General features: G+C 45.7%; 6 protein-coding genes across 6 annotated transcripts; 3 read left to right on the top strand and 3 right to left on the bottom strand.

Moving 5' to 3' along the window:
- The first annotated feature begins 636 nt into the window (after positions 1-636).
- On the top strand, positions 637-2,252 carry V8C40DRAFT_247962 (T2 family ribonuclease). The gene is made up of 2 exons (XM_083216439.1): positions 637-1,006; positions 1,077-2,252. Exons 1-2 carry the CDS (start codon positions 783-785, stop codon positions 2,071-2,073), a joined length of 1,221 nt encoding a protein of 406 aa, XP_083072071.1. The 5' UTR covers positions 637-782; the 3' UTR covers positions 2,074-2,252.
- A 221-nt stretch (positions 2,253-2,473) lies between these two features.
- On the bottom strand, positions 2,474-3,784 carry V8C40DRAFT_275433 (uncharacterized protein; the record flags this gene model as incomplete). The annotated part of the gene is made up of 1 exon (XM_083220710.1): positions 2,474-3,784. One exon carries the CDS (start codon positions 3,782-3,784, stop codon positions 2,474-2,476), a length of 1,311 nt encoding a protein of 436 aa, XP_083072072.1.
- An 887-nt stretch (positions 3,785-4,671) lies between these two features.
- V8C40DRAFT_280100 (uncharacterized protein) lies at positions 4,672-5,891 on the bottom strand. Its single transcript, XM_083221343.1, has 3 exons — positions 5,303-5,891; positions 4,898-5,204; positions 4,672-4,824 (listed from the first exon to the last, which is right to left on the bottom strand). Exons 1-3 carry the CDS (start codon positions 5,644-5,646, stop codon positions 4,735-4,737), a joined length of 741 nt encoding a protein of 246 aa, XP_083072073.1. The 5' UTR covers positions 5,647-5,891; the 3' UTR covers positions 4,672-4,734.
- A 1,512-nt stretch (positions 5,892-7,403) lies between these two features.
- On the top strand, positions 7,404-8,129 carry V8C40DRAFT_266916 (alpha/beta hydrolase; the record flags this gene model as incomplete). Its single annotated transcript, XM_083219805.1, has 1 exon — positions 7,404-8,129. The coding sequence occupies one exon, from the start codon at positions 7,404-7,406 to the stop codon at positions 8,127-8,129; it is 726 nt and encodes a 241-aa protein (XP_083072074.1).
- A 434-nt stretch (positions 8,130-8,563) lies between these two features.
- V8C40DRAFT_247964 (heterokaryon incompatibility domain-containing protein) lies at positions 8,564-10,761 on the top strand. Its single transcript, XM_083216440.1, has 2 exons — positions 8,564-9,003; positions 9,061-10,761. The coding sequence occupies exons 1-2, from the start codon at positions 8,607-8,609 to the stop codon at positions 10,698-10,700; spliced, it is 2,037 nt and encodes a 678-aa protein (XP_083072075.1). The 5' UTR covers positions 8,564-8,606; the 3' UTR covers positions 10,701-10,761.
- A 389-nt stretch (positions 10,762-11,150) lies between these two features.
- V8C40DRAFT_266917 (killer toxin) lies at positions 11,151-11,729 on the bottom strand (the record flags this gene model as incomplete). Its single annotated transcript, XM_083219806.1, has 3 exons — positions 11,151-11,302; positions 11,410-11,529; positions 11,582-11,729. The coding sequence occupies 3 exons, from the start codon at positions 11,727-11,729 to the stop codon at positions 11,151-11,153; spliced, it is 420 nt and encodes a 139-aa protein (XP_083072076.1).
- Between the last annotated feature and the right edge of the window lie 2,642 nt (positions 11,730-14,371).

The following is a 14,371-nucleotide window of genomic DNA, read 5'->3' on the forward strand; positions in this document are numbered from 1 at the left end:
GATATAATTTCTCAGGACAGGAATGCGATGTCGCTCACGCTACCATGGTAATGAACAGTCATATAATTACTTCGGGGTACATGGGTTAATAATTAAATCAGTATTTGCATCCTATGCAAATCGCTTTGATCTAAAATAGTATGTATCGTGCATGTGTCCGTAGATCAAGCTTATAATTACGACTAACAACTTGGCGCACTTTGAAGATGCGAATACAGCTAATTAACAATTACAAGCCCATTTCGTTTCATAGCATTTACAGAAATTCCTCTCGATAGCCGCGTACAAAATCACTCGTTTCTACTTCACTTGAGATGCTACACACTTTACTATAACGCTCTAGCTCTCCAATACAACTGCTCTTCGAGATGCTCTTTTAGGCGCCTGCTCCGGACATTATCGGTACTTTTTAAATCGGCTGCAGCCACGTCCAGCCAATGAGCCACGGGCATTGAATGATATGCTTAGATTAGTGGTCGAATCAAAGACCTGAGCCAAACGATAGGGAAACAGACCAGCTAAATTTTCATTATGATCGCTCTGGCTAGCCTGGATGCGGAAGCTCGAAATGCTAACGTATGGAGAACGGCCGCTGAACTTTTGGCAGGTCGTCGGTGTCGCAATGCAGCAATCAGCATTGAATACTAGTCAGTGCAGTCTCAGAAAGCGTTTCAGCTCTACGAGATATATAAGAGGGGTAATGCTGCTGATGTTGAGAAATATCTCAGGTTGAGCAAAACTGCTTCTTGTCAAACTCATACTGTTATATATTCTGAGTCAAAATGGCGTTGAGAAATCTCGTCTTTGGGGCCGCGTGGGCCGCCGGATCTGCGTCGGCAGCCTCTGTAACATGCGCATCTAATTTGCCGCTGAGTTGCCAGAATACCACCGCGGTCAGCAACACTTGCTGCTTCAACTATCCAGGTGGCCAGCTTCTTCAGACACAATTTTGGGACACCAACCCATCCACGGGCCCTAGCAACTCATGGACTGTCCACGGCCTATGGTAAGACGCCTCCAAGTTATTTTAGCACGATTGATTCGCCCGTTGGCTGTTTCACTAACCGTTCAATTAGGCCTGATAACTGCGATGGAACCTTTCAGCAGAACTGCGACTCATCAAGAGCGTATACCAATATCTCAGCAATTCTAGCAAAATCAGCGCCTTCTACACTTTCATTTATGCAAACATATTGGAAAGATATCAGTGGCAACGATGAGAGCTTTTGGGAGCACGAATTTGGCAAGCACGCTACATGCATCAGCACGCTTGATCCGGATTGCTATACCAACTATCAGCCAACCCAGGAAGTTGGGGACTTCTTTACGCGAACAGTGAGCTTGTTCCAGAGCCTTCCCTCGTATGACTGGCTTGCTGCAGCCGGTATTGTTCCTTCAAAAACTGCCACATACACCTTGGCTGCTATCCAGGCTGCTCTCACTGCACACCACGGTCACAACGTCATCATCAACTGCGACAATGGCGAGCTCAATGAGCTGTGGTATCAGTTTAACGTCCGTGGATCTGTTCAAACCGGCACATTTACTCCTGTTGACCCCGTTGGCTCTGGGTCTACTTGCCCCAAGACGGGCATCAAATATCTACCAAAGTCCGGTAGCCCTGCGCCTACAACGACTCTCAAGACAACTTCCAAGGCAGCTTCAAGCACTAAAAGCTCTAGCGGAGGTTCCACCCCTCCACCGGGAGGAGTCTTGTCAGGTAAAGGATTCCTATACATCGATACCTCCAGCACAACGAGCGACGGCTTTCTCGTTAGCAGCGGAGCCTGGTATCGCGCTGGCGGTACTCCTGCCACATACACTGCCACTCCGAACGGTTCTACCTTTACACTCAGCTCAAGCAAGGGAAAGTGCGCTATTCTGAGCGACTCTTCTTTAAGCTGCAGCAGCTCTGTCTCTAGTGCCAGCAGCTTTGGCTACGATGGCACCCACTTGACTTACCAGGGATCGGCCAAGTTTTATGCAGCTGCAACTCCAAGCGGACAAGATCAAGGCACTGTCTTCGCAAGCAGTCACGCTGTTTCTGTGGCAATTGCATGGAATGCCCAATAAATATTTTGAGACAGTTACCGAGTACACCGTATATTATGTACCGATCAAAATAAATGGGTGCGTGACCGGATGATGGGTTATGACATAGAACACAGTCCTATTATAAGCACACTAACCTTAGTTTTTTAACTTATGTTAAAACCTATATCAAATTAAAACTATATATTTACAATATAAAAGTACATGTAGTTTAAAAAGCTCAGTCGATGACGAAGCCTCCATCCATGATTCTGTAGAAGTCGACTCTTGGACACTCAGACATAGCTGTGAGAAAGACGTATATAAAGCTTCGCGGTAATAGGACATTGCAAAGAAATGGATACACCTCCAGTCACTACAGACTAATGAACAATGAAATATATATGAAGTGAAAATAGGGAAAGTAGTTCGAGAATCAAAGCTATACAACTCCCTGGCCATCGGATCCATTTGCGTAATCGGAAAACATGGTCATGGCCGCCACTACAAGAGCTTCAGCTCCAATGGATAAGGTTGGCTGTATTGCTGGGGCAAACAAGGCGCTGTGGAGGGAAGGCACCGCATCGAGACGATTTGCCTTGGCTCTTTCTTCCCAGTCGGAAGTATCGTGACCTCCAAAGAACCAAAAACAATAGGGTTTGCCAACAGCTGTTGCTAAGTGACTGAAGTCTTCAGAGGCCGGAACGATCTCGCAAGACGGATTGTGATTCTGATGACCAAAATGCGCAGAAAAGCTGCGATTGATTGTATGTGTAGTATTTGGGTCGTTATACATTGCCGGGATTGATGAGACGACTTCGAATACCGGGTCACACGGACTATCTGAAGCATTACACTCAGCCACGACAATGCGTTTGATGGCACCAATTATGGAGTCACGGGCTTCGGAATCAACACTGCGGATGCTCAACTCAATGGTCGCATGATCACTGATGACATTGATAGCCTTTCCGCTGTGCAATGATGCAACGGTCACCACGGCCAAACTGCCTGGAATAACCTCTCGACTGACAATGGTCTGCAGCCGCACCACAATGTGGCTAGCAAGCACGATCGGATCGACTGACATGTGCGGCATGCTAGCATGGCCACCGCGCCCATACACGATAATCTTCATCTCATCAACGCCTGCCATAAGCGGCCCAGGGCGAGTGTCTGTGTGTCCAGATTTTCGAGGCGAGACGTGCTGTCCCAATAGGATATCAGGAATCGGGCAGCCGTGTTTATCATAGAGTCCATCCTCGATCATGCGCCTAGCTCCGTTTCCAGACTCCTCTGCTGGTTGAAAGAGGCATACCAGAGTCCCTGACCACTGCGTCCGTCCAAGAATGAGAGTCTCAGTAGCCGCCAGGAGCGCAGTGACGTGCATATCATGGCCACAAGCGTGCATCACCGGTTGCATTGAACCATCAGCGTCCTCTACACGCTTCTTAGACGCATATTCCAGTCCTGTCAGCTCTTCCACAGGGAGAGCATCCATATCGGCGCGAAGTAGAACCGTTCGGCCTAGCCCGTTGTGCAGAACAGCAATCAGACCAGTTCCCGCAATACCCCTAGTAATCTGAAGATCGGGAGAAATCTGGCTCAATCTGTTCGCTATCGCTTCTGACGTCTCTACTTCTCTCCAGGATACCTCGGGGTTAGCATGAAGAGTTTTGTAGAATTCCTCATATGGGCGGTAGTCAGGCGTGTGCGCCTCGAAAAAAGCCTTGAACGGCGAAGTTGGTGACATTTTAATGCAAAGAGGTTGGTAAATGAACACTAATAAGATTTTTGCAACGCTTAAATACCTGAGACGTCGTAGACTAGAGGTAAGTGATGCGGAAACTTGAATAAATTATTTTTCAGGGCTGTCTTGGTAGTTTTCCTTGCTTGAAGCATGGTTATGAGGCAGTACAATTTCCACAACAAATAATACATAATGGATAGCAATATATAATAAAACAATACGGTTCCGATGCACCATGCTATAACTTGGGATAGATTAATAATTTCTTACATATCTCTCTCTCTGGTTTAGTAACTATTGGTTTAGGAGCCTAACAAAAGTTCATCACTACTTGAAATAGATTTACACAGTAGTTACTGCCGTTCTGAAATGCAACATTATAACCCATAGCATAAACTTGCTTCATACTGTACAAGTCAAGCTAACGTAGCTCCCCCAGGCTAGATTATGATATTTCCCAAAAGACCCTCTGAATACTAAAAACAAAGACTAGTTAGTAATGATTCGTCATTCCATATTGCGTACAGGATTCAATTTATATTTTTGGATTTCTAATCTTTTCACTGGGACTGCATGTTGGCCCTCATGTTACTTGCCTTCGCTACCAAGGTACTAACACTTGATCACTAATCCGTAATACGTCTCTTGACATAAGGTTGTCGGCTTTTGCTGCTATGGGATATAAATGGCACTGTATATAACAGCGGATTTGCTGCAAAAATTAGTATTAGACATCTACAATCGCCAGCCAGGTGTCCTTTGAGAATGCAAGAGTTTTGGTTTTTGACGGAACAGGGGCCCAGGGATGATCAATCGTTTAAGGTGTAATTTCACCGTCTAATAGGCGAAATCTGTATGCTGATTGTGTTAGTCTTAGTTCAAACTAGGAGATACTATATGAGATATATACATGTACTTCTTTTTAGCCCAGTTCCATAGCAATAAAGCTTCTTTTAGAACTTTTCTACGTAAGGACGCAAATCTAGCTCCAAAGTCCACGAAGATCTGTGTTGCGTATGTAAATGCCAGAGACTGCTGGCAATCTACACATGGTTTAATGTTAGGTCAAACTGTGCTTCAGGAAATCCATCTATTGTAAAGAAGTAGCAATCTTACCGCGTCAGGCTTCAGCTTCCCGTCTTCTACCCCGCCGTTGATGACGATATGCTTAGCCCAAGGCACGTCAATACCACCATCGATGACTGCCAATGCAACGTGGACTCCCTGGGGGCCGAATTCTCGAGCAAGGGACTGAGTCACAGCTCGCTGAGCGAACTTGCCGGCTACGACTGTGCTGAAAAAGGCCGATCCCCGGAGCGAAGCGGTCGCACCAGTTACGAGGAGTGAAGGAGGGAAAGGAGATGACTGGACGGAAGTAAGAAGCAGCGGAATGGCCTTTTGAGCGAAATAAAAAAGCCCACCTCTGTTATATGCCAAATTAATAAAATATCTCAGGTAAGGGGGTCGTTGTCTTTCAGATTCTGCTAACTTAGTCGATGTAGTGATTGGAAAATGGCTTACGCTTCGGCCGCTATGTTTGCTTGAAGATCTTCGACTTTGAGTTCGAGAAAAGGCTTACGAGCAAATGGGCCTCTCGCATTATACGCCGCCAAAGCAAGGTTCGCACCATGCATATCTCTTTCTATACGCCCAAAAGCAGCATCCATAGAATTAGGATCGGAGGCATCGGCAGTGATGCCCATGGCGTGGCCGCCATTGGCTTTAATGTCAGTCACAATGGACTCATAACTCGAAGAGTTGCGGCTGATGAGAACCACCGGGTAGAATTTGGCGAACTGAAACGCCAGGGCAGAACCGATTCCTGGGCCAATGCCCACAATAATGGCGTAAAATCGTTTATCCATGATAATATACTGAAGGAAAGGATGGCACTGGAAGATGTTTCAGGTCGAATGGCGTCCAGGATATTGGTCTTGATCCAGAATTCAAAAGGTGCCATGTGCCATATAAGTACTTATTGAAGGTTTGCCTGTGGTGGTAAGTGAGTTTGGGGATTGGTAATCATTAACTTAAATAGCTTGCCAACACTAAAACTATTGATATTAAGATATGCAAAGTCTTGATTGACAAAAGCATCACATAGGCCCTCCTCTGTCAGGTACGAGCCTTTAATAAGTTCAACGTCCGGAAAGGAGGATTCCAGGGCCATGGCTCGGGTTGAACTTTTGTTTCTAGTGAGAACAGAGACCCAATAGGAGGTTACTTGTTACGAACTTGAATCCAATATTCTGACTAATGTCGATGAACTTGCACAGACCCCATATCCACTTACACATTCCGAAATGGGAAATTTTGCAAATGAGCGCCTAATATCCATATAATATCGATCCATCTAACGAATGTCTTCTTAATTGGGTAACCAAAGTCGGATGCTGTGATGCGATTATAAAGATGTAAGGCTGTAATCAAGCACTATATGACCATCTAAATTACTGTAGATTCATTGAGGAACGGCCAAGGTTGGTTTCGCTCAATGCAGCAACCATTGCATATGAGTTCTCTAGTTCATATACATCTACACCAGACAGTCGACCCAGCCATTTCTCATTTGTAACATCATTACAATAACTCGCCACGCTGTCAAGATACATTTTTAACCCGGCCCAGAATATTCCCTGGGTTCGCCTGGAGTGCCTCGCTTACTAAGTAATGCTGCGATATCGGGTCCTTTGCATTGGACGGCAGTTTGCTGAGGGGTGAGAGCATCATTGCAATTAGTTTTGAGGTCGTTGATGTGCTCGCGCTGCGCCACTACGTCGGCCTTGGTACCAGACCGCGTCAAATGTCCGCCCACAAAATACCTAAGGAAAGTAGCAAATGACTTAATCGAGTGCCAGGTTGAGACGAGTAAATCCCCTATCTTGCAAAATGCATGGCGTGAGAATATTTCTACTTTTGCAGATAGTAAATATATTAAGTTGCGGGGGGTTGGTGATTTGTAAAAGTAGACAAATAGATGAATAAGTAAAGTTGATAGCATTATGGTAGATTTTACTCTTTCGGGATGTCTAGATACTTCCTCTTGTAGTGCTCTGCTGCTTAGTAACCACCCTATGTGCTTTTAGTATCACCAGCTTAAGCATCCAATTTCAAGCCTCTCCAGTAGGGTTGTCGCTGGTAAGACTTTAGCCCATCTGAGGCTTGACAGTGATCCTCAAAACAAACACCTATCTCAAAAGGAGCAACGGCGTATGCGAACACTGCAGATCATTGGCCAAATGACCAATAAAGCCACACCTGCAACCCATGGTGACAACATAGCTGAACATCTTGATTCCATTCCGCTGACAAGAGTGTATTAGAAATCGACTCGGCAAAGTTGAGCCATGTTACTGTAATGTGATCCGCACACAGGGAATTATTTGTTAAAAGCAGAGCCGTGACAATCCTAGAATCAACCACAACTTGCCGCGATTACAGACAGTCACATCCCGCCAGAAGAAAGAAGTCCTTCTGAAAGCGTCTCGGCATAGGTTCGTACCACTACGACCAATCCAGCTGCTTACTGAATTCTACCTGACTTACCCTTATCCGTGTTTACAGCATAGCTTCACAAGTATATTGCTAACCCTGTTGTGTAATCTATCAGGAGCAAGTCATAATGGCGTTCGATGTTCCCAAACCTACAGTTGTGCTTGTTCACGGAGCATTCGAAGATGGTTCAATCTGGAAAGGGGTCGTTCAGCAGCTACAGCGGGCTGGTTATCCAGTAATCGTGTTCGGCAATCCGCTCCGGGGAGTACATGTGGACGCCGCGTTTCTGCAGAGCATGTTGGACAGGATTGATGGGCCGGTGATCCTCGTGGCCCATTCTTATGGAGGCGCCGTCATCACTCAGGCCGGAGGGGACGAAAAGGTCAGGGCACTTGTGTACGCAGGTTCAATTCTGCCCGAGGCCGGGGAAGCGCCAAGCGTGTTAATTGAGCGGTTTCCAGGAAGCTCATTCCTTACGTCTACAGACGTGGTCCAGTACACACTCCCTGACGGGACCAGCGCCGCATACCTCCTCTACCAGGCTGAGAAATTCCACAGTCAAGTCGCCGCGGACGTGTCTGAGAGCGAGGCGGCCTTACTACTTGCCACCCAGCGCCCAATGGATAGGCTGTGCCTCACTGAGGCGCCGACGGTCGCTGCATGGAAGAATCTGCCCACCTGGCAAATCATTACCACCGAGGACCTGGCAATTCCCCTAGCTGAACAGAAGTTCGAAGCTGATCGCGCAAGGTCGCATTTTGTCGAGGTCGACGCTTCGCACGCAGTTACGGTGTCTAATCCGGGAGTCGTCGCCCATGTGATTGAACAGGCTGCCCGCTCACTGTGGCACTGATCTAAAGAGGAATACCGTCATATTCTTCCAGACTACTAGCGTGTATGAGAATCTTCAAGAGTTGTACAACAAGTGGGACAAGTCATTAAGAGGCTCTTCTGTTGTTTGGGAGTCCAAAATTGTTTCTCTGAGTCCTAACAAAGTGGCCATAAGCATCAGGCCGAGATATATAAGTAAAAAAAAACCACGTTCAAGACATCATACCAGTAATTAATTGAAAGACTATTGTAAGCTTTATTCATATTTATATAAGCTTATAATAGATGCAATAGTGATCTATTAGAGATTTGTTTTAAAGGCGATCTTCTTTTGATTGTGGTTCGGTCTGTACTTTTTCCGGGTCACGTACATGTGCATGTACCTGGGGTCTCGTGAGGTTGGGTCGTAACAGAAACTGAGAGCCGTTTTGTTGCCCAAATTAAAGCCAGTTATGTATGCAACCAAGTGCCATTTCTTCCCACTGACACGATTGCTGCAATGCCACCCTCGACGGAAAACACCCATTCTTGTCACTTCTGTTCTATTCAAGAAGTTGATATCAATTTACGATTAAATGACGCAGATTCTCCCGAAGGTACCGTCGTCAAATATCGAGGCTCAATCGTAATCAGTGGTGCTTCGAATGGTTGCGAGCTCTTTAAAAAGATGATGTCCAGCCTATTCAGTATTATTGGGAAATATCGCGGCGAACACGGAGGTTTTTCCGATCCCAGATTTATTCCTGAGAATTGGGTATGCACGCTCACCTTTAACGGGTTTCGTGGAATCTGGGAGTCAGCCTCCGCGAAGTGGACATGCGTGATAGGTGAACTTCCTGGGATTGGCGCACATCCAGAGCAGTCCTTACAAACATACTCTATTTGCGCTTATCCAGGTGTGTATATCCAATTTTTCTATATATTTGAACAATTGAAGCTTAGAAAAAATTGAGATGATCCCGCAGCAGATACCATCCTCACTCGACCCCTCTTTCGTGACTACCGGGCTGCTAATTCATTGTCCTGGGTGAAACATCGCCTTCAGACCTGTGACAATTCACATCAAATGTGCTCAAGCATAACGCCTTCCTTCCTGCCAACTAGGTTGCTGAGACTTAGGCCAACATACAATGGGGTCGATATAGTCGTCCGTGTGGAGAAGACAGCTGACCTGGACAAGAACAATGTTGATGGCTACAGGTACTCGACGCTTTCTTATTGCTGGGGAGGGGAACAGAGCTTAAAATTAACTGCCACCTCTGAGGAAATGCTTCTTCGGGGGATATCAGCATCGTCCTTCCCTAAGACTCTTCGGGATGCAATTCAATTTACTTGGGACCTCGGGCTCCATTTCATTTGGATTGATTGCGTCTGTATCCGCCAAGACGAACCTATTGAAATCGCTACGGAAGTTGCGAAAATACCTGAAATATATGCAAGCTCTTACATTACTATCTCTGCTGCTCGAGCCAGTCACTCCCGCCAAGGATTTCTTCACGATGCATCTCTTCCATCGACCTCGGAACTTAGCTTTAAGTTACCTTTTTCTTGTTCTAATGGGAAACGTGGATCTATCCTCCTTAGTCCTAGAACCGTTTATCGTGCGCCGATCGATTGCCGCTCCTGGACCCTTCAAGAATATTTACTTTCTCGTCGAGTGCTTCAATTTACAGATTTCAAATTCCACTGGACGTGTCGAGAAGCCAGCGAATTTGACGATGAGGACGGGTCTGTTCTACCAATACGTCATGTTGAGCGGTTAAATACGTTATCCGACATGTTTAATGAGCTTCGTTATACCGGGCTTACTTGCAAAGACTGGATGAACATCGTGGAAGAGTACACAAAACGAGACCTCACACACAGCGCAGACAAACTTCCCGCAATTTCAGGAATAGCGGAATATTGGTCCAATCAGTCGGGCGATTCTTACATAGCTGGACTCTGGGCCTCACATCTTCCATTAGCATTGTTGTGGACTTCCGCACAGCCGTTTCTTCAAAACGATTCTGAGAATGCTACAAACTATCGTGCGCCATCATGGTCATGGGCCAGTCTAGATGGACAAGTCGATTGGTTTGATCATCTGCAGACAACTGTTTGTTCTAAGCTATCATTCATGGATTACAAAGTAAAGCCAACATACGAGCAAGCACCGTTCGGAACCCTTACATCAGGATCCCTGACTGTAAATGGATTGCTGCAGGAAACCTCGCTACAAACGCTGGACAAGCCCCGAATGAAATCTTTGTTAGATTCGGACCAAGAGTTCCTTGATATTTATTGTGCAGAAACTCATCTTGATTTCTTGGACGAGAGCCTGGCCTCTAAGATAAAAGGCTCCAGACTGTTCTGTCTTCAGATCTGTTGTTTTGATGAAGCAACGTCAACGGGTCCGTCTGGGCTCATTTTAGAAACAAAGGATAACCAGAATTTTACTAGGATAGGATTCTTTACTTTCCAACCTCCGGGGACAGACGATTTACCACCTTCTGGGAGCTTTGCTAGCGTTGTTGGATTTTTAAACTATTTACAAGAAGTTCAACGAAATGCATTTCAGAAAGTAACTGCGCGAACCTTTATATTGTTATAACTTAGACACTAGGCTTATTAAATCAGAATTAGCTAAGCTAGATACTCACAGTAATCTTATACAACAATACATATTATTTCAATATTATCTCTAGTGATAACTTCATCGGGTTGAAACACATATTCCCCAGCTATCATCAAAATATACGGTACTCTTTGGACAGGAGGTAGCTTCAAGCAGGTATGATTATATATAAAATTGATGATCAACAACTAGCTACCGAAAGCTAATTAAAGAGCGCATTGAATCAAATTTGCACATCCAGTCGTCTCTTTCTTCCTACTCAGGCCTGTCCACTTGTACCCACGAAAATGAGGCTTATTCTCAGTCCTTCTGATACACCAATTGGCTAACTTGTACATACTTTTCACAAAGTACGCATCTCTATCAGTTCAAGCCCTAACAATATCCAAGAGACGACCTTTCAACGGCTCCGAAATTTTCAAGCCTCTATCCACCACCGCAGCTCGGATTGGAGCACAAACAAACTCCGCAGTCATTTCCAACAGCATTAAATGTCAGCTCCCCATAAGTCGAGATGTCATTAGGGTTAGGATAATAAAAGGGAGAACTTCCACAGACTTTGCACCCGTGGTTAACGACTGATCCATCTGTTAGCACCTTGTCTATACAACCTCGGCAAGCCCAGTACAATTCAGGTCCTCTAGATATACATGGGTAGTTTATCACACAAGAGAACATGACTTACTGTCAGCGGCCAGTCTCTTCGCGTCGCTCCCCCAGCCTCCGCCAGTTCCTTGGAAGAATGCACAAATGCCGTTGGCGCAGGCGATTTGCTGTCCATTGTTGAACCAAGTACTGTCGCTCGCTGTGCAGCACTTGATTAGTACAGAACAGCACGAGGATCACGGAGAACAAACCGCTGTTGATGTATCCCTGGAGCTCCTTTGCAATCCCACCGCCTGCAAAACTGCAACCAGCTGCGCCTTCGCAGTTGATGCCCTCTGCAGCGACGGATCCGATGCCAGCGAGGGCAATCAGGATGGTAATAGCGGTGTTGGAATACATGATTATCGGTAACTGTATTTGTGCCTTTGATACTCTGAAGGGAAATCCAAAATAACAGAGACGAGCCTGTCTTATATATACATCCTGCTGTCTCTCCATAAACCGAATCGGCAAGGTCCTTATACGACACTAGTGATGATATGGAACGTAATATGTTGTATATCGCAAGGCTCCTAGCCAATCACTTTGGTAGATACACCGCTTGACTTAGTATATGCCGAGGGACCGAGGAACTTGAGAAGATAGTGAATGAGCTGGCACAACCATCTGGGGTAATATCTAGGCTATTACGTATCTGGGCTATTATCCGGGCTATTATCTGGGATACTATCTGGGATACTGTCTGACACGATCATCTAGGCCGTTATCTGACATGACCATCTAGGCTGTGAACGGAGTCCGACGTCGAGCTCGTGTTTCCGGGGTCGTGCACATTTGACATGGCCAGTCGATGACATATTGAAGACCGCATGCGGGAACTTGGATACGGTCATGTTCTTTCCGAGTGGCTCTATGTATGATACCACTTGTCTCATATAGCGTACTTCTCTCTTGCCAAAATCTATCCTCAAGTTACCACACAAAGAGCTACTTTCGATTTGCAAAGAGCTTCTATGCGGTGCTCAACTTTTCCACCACCCTCGTAGTCCGCCAAACAGTAAATGTAGCAAAAGACACATCCCACCTGTCCTGAAATTATTGCGTATAGTCCCAGTCGAACGGCTAGAGTACCATGACGTTGACTGAGAGAGATATTCTACGGAAGAGTTATCGTCCAGCTGCTTACTTGCTGTACTCCGCTCTCGCTAAAGAGATTGCAGCATACTACTCGTATCCCACTGACACTACTCCGTACCTGGTCGCGAGGCTTACTGGTTAATTAACCAGTAAGACAAAGACATATCAAGAAAAACTTAGATTTAAACCCTGTCAAGCATATTCCAAATGCAGTGTACAGGTATAGCATAGCGGGGGCCGGCGGTGAAGCTCTGATCTTATACTCTGGGTATCTCTCATTTGCATTCACCAACTGCAGTACACTAGTATTAGCAAACTAAATACCAGCTAATCCTTCAAAACATAGCTTTGCTAGAAACAGACGCTTCGCTTAAACAATGTCGGATTAGCATCTTTTAGCAATACACTAGGATGAAGCAGTTCAGGACAGGGTGGGTAAGTTAGGTTAAACCACATGCAGGTACCCCCGGCAAGTGAGTACCAGAATAGGTAGAAAGAGCGAGCTGAATACGTGCGTACACTGGAGCAAGAGATACAACACTACTGCGACTTTCATAGAGCCAAATGACTTGTTAGGAGTGTAACTACTAGTTCTGTTTCTTATCGCTACGACTACAAAGCAAGGATGCCTTGTGTGCGTAGCGTCTGGATTTGTATGCTGATCGTCCGCCAAGCGCGGGTATTCCCTCATGCAGCTTGATTAGGCTTGTCTGTAATTGGGTTGAGGGGAAATAAGGTTATGACATTCTCTTAGGTCTATTGACTTAGGTTGTTTGGAAACTAAGAACTATATTGCTGACGAGAAGTAGAGAGGCCGGGGGTGGAGTTTAGTCTGGTTATTATTTTCGCACCAAACAGCGCTTGAGTTTAGAGGAGAGTCTGGCAACCACTATGCAAGGTCTCTTTGCAATGATTCTCGTATAGCCTAATGGTTGCTACATACGGATACTGGATGCCGCATAATGGCTACGGACTGTATCTTGAGTCCCGAAAACAGCTAATCACAGCCGACAGTTCTTACCGTTTTTGGGTGGCGTCTTCTGATGCTTCGTGTTGGGCTGATGAGGGGGCCGTCTTCATAGGCCATCTTCAATAAGTTCCACAAGATAAAATAACGTGCCGATGTCCCGAAGATTATGGAACCAAAAGTTTAACAAGCATGATACCTTGCAATAATACACATTTGTGGAACAATCCTGCCCTCCAATTACTCTCTATCTAGTACAGTGCTTTACTATACAACTTAGAGCCAAATATTTAGCCATCCGATGAATGCTAATTGATGGAAATACACACGACATAACATCTAGCCTAGCTTCATCGATAGTTTGTATCGCAGTAAGGAGTAAGCACCCCAAGTTGGCGGCATTATCCCCCAAGCTGGCGGCATTATCCCCCAAGCTGGCGGCATTCTTCCGTCGGGTGCGAACGGAGTCATCCCGGCTTCATCCCACATCCCCCGATCCAACGCCGAGAATAAGCACAGCTAATAAATCTCGGTTTCTCTCCAGACATAGTTGAGGACCAACAGAGAGCAATGATATCCAGTAGAGACCAGTCATGTTATCGAGGCAGCTAAGTTCGTCTCCTCAGCCAGCATCATTACATGACCCCCACGGCATACATAAACTCAAGATAGGTAGTCTGTCAGATAAATATAAGTTTGTATAATTCTTGAGCGAGTGTGGAGCTTCACTTTTGCTCGGATTTTAGTCTGATATAGTCATCACAGTATAATCATCATCAGATTCACAAACCTGTCCATTTCAAATCTACTTCTCAAAAAAGAACCCAAGCTAAAACACTCACACAAATCACAAAAAAGCAAATCTCAAAGATAATGAAAAACCGCCCGTGTCCTCACCCCCCTAAAAAGCTTCGTCAGCAGCGACGTGCGGGGTGGT

The sequence above is a fragment of the Trichoderma camerunense genome, assembly GCF_050948025.1.
Source record: "Trichoderma camerunense strain CBS 138272 chromosome Unknown V8C40scaffold_11, whole genome shotgun sequence".
Classification (NCBI taxonomy): domain Eukaryota; kingdom Fungi; phylum Ascomycota; class Sordariomycetes; order Hypocreales; family Hypocreaceae; genus Trichoderma; species Trichoderma camerunense.

Coding starts and splice junctions, on each gene's coding strand:
- V8C40DRAFT_247962 (XM_083216439.1), top strand. CDS start 783: ATGGCGTTGAGAAATCTCGTCTTTGGGGCCGCGTGGGCCGCCGGATCT. Junction 1,007..1,076: donor TGGACTGTCCACGGCCTATG/GTAAGACGCCTC, acceptor CCGTTCAATTAG/GCCTGATAACTGCGATGGAA.
- V8C40DRAFT_280100 (XM_083221343.1), bottom strand. CDS start 5,646: ATGGATAAACGATTTTACGCCATTATTGTGGGCATTGGCCCAGGAATC. Junction 5,205..5,302: donor GCAAACATAGCGGCCGAAGC/GTAAGCCATTTT, acceptor GGCATATAACAG/AGGTGGGCTTTTTTATTTCG. Junction 4,825..4,897: donor GGAAGCTGAAGCCTGACGCG/GTAAGATTGCTA, acceptor AACCATGTGTAG/ATTGCCAGCAGTCTCTGGCA.
- V8C40DRAFT_247964 (XM_083216440.1), top strand. CDS start 8,607: ATGCCACCCTCGACGGAAAACACCCATTCTTGTCACTTCTGTTCTATT. Junction 9,004..9,060: donor CTCTATTTGCGCTTATCCAG/GTGTGTATATCC, acceptor GAAAAAATTGAG/ATGATCCCGCAGCAGATACC.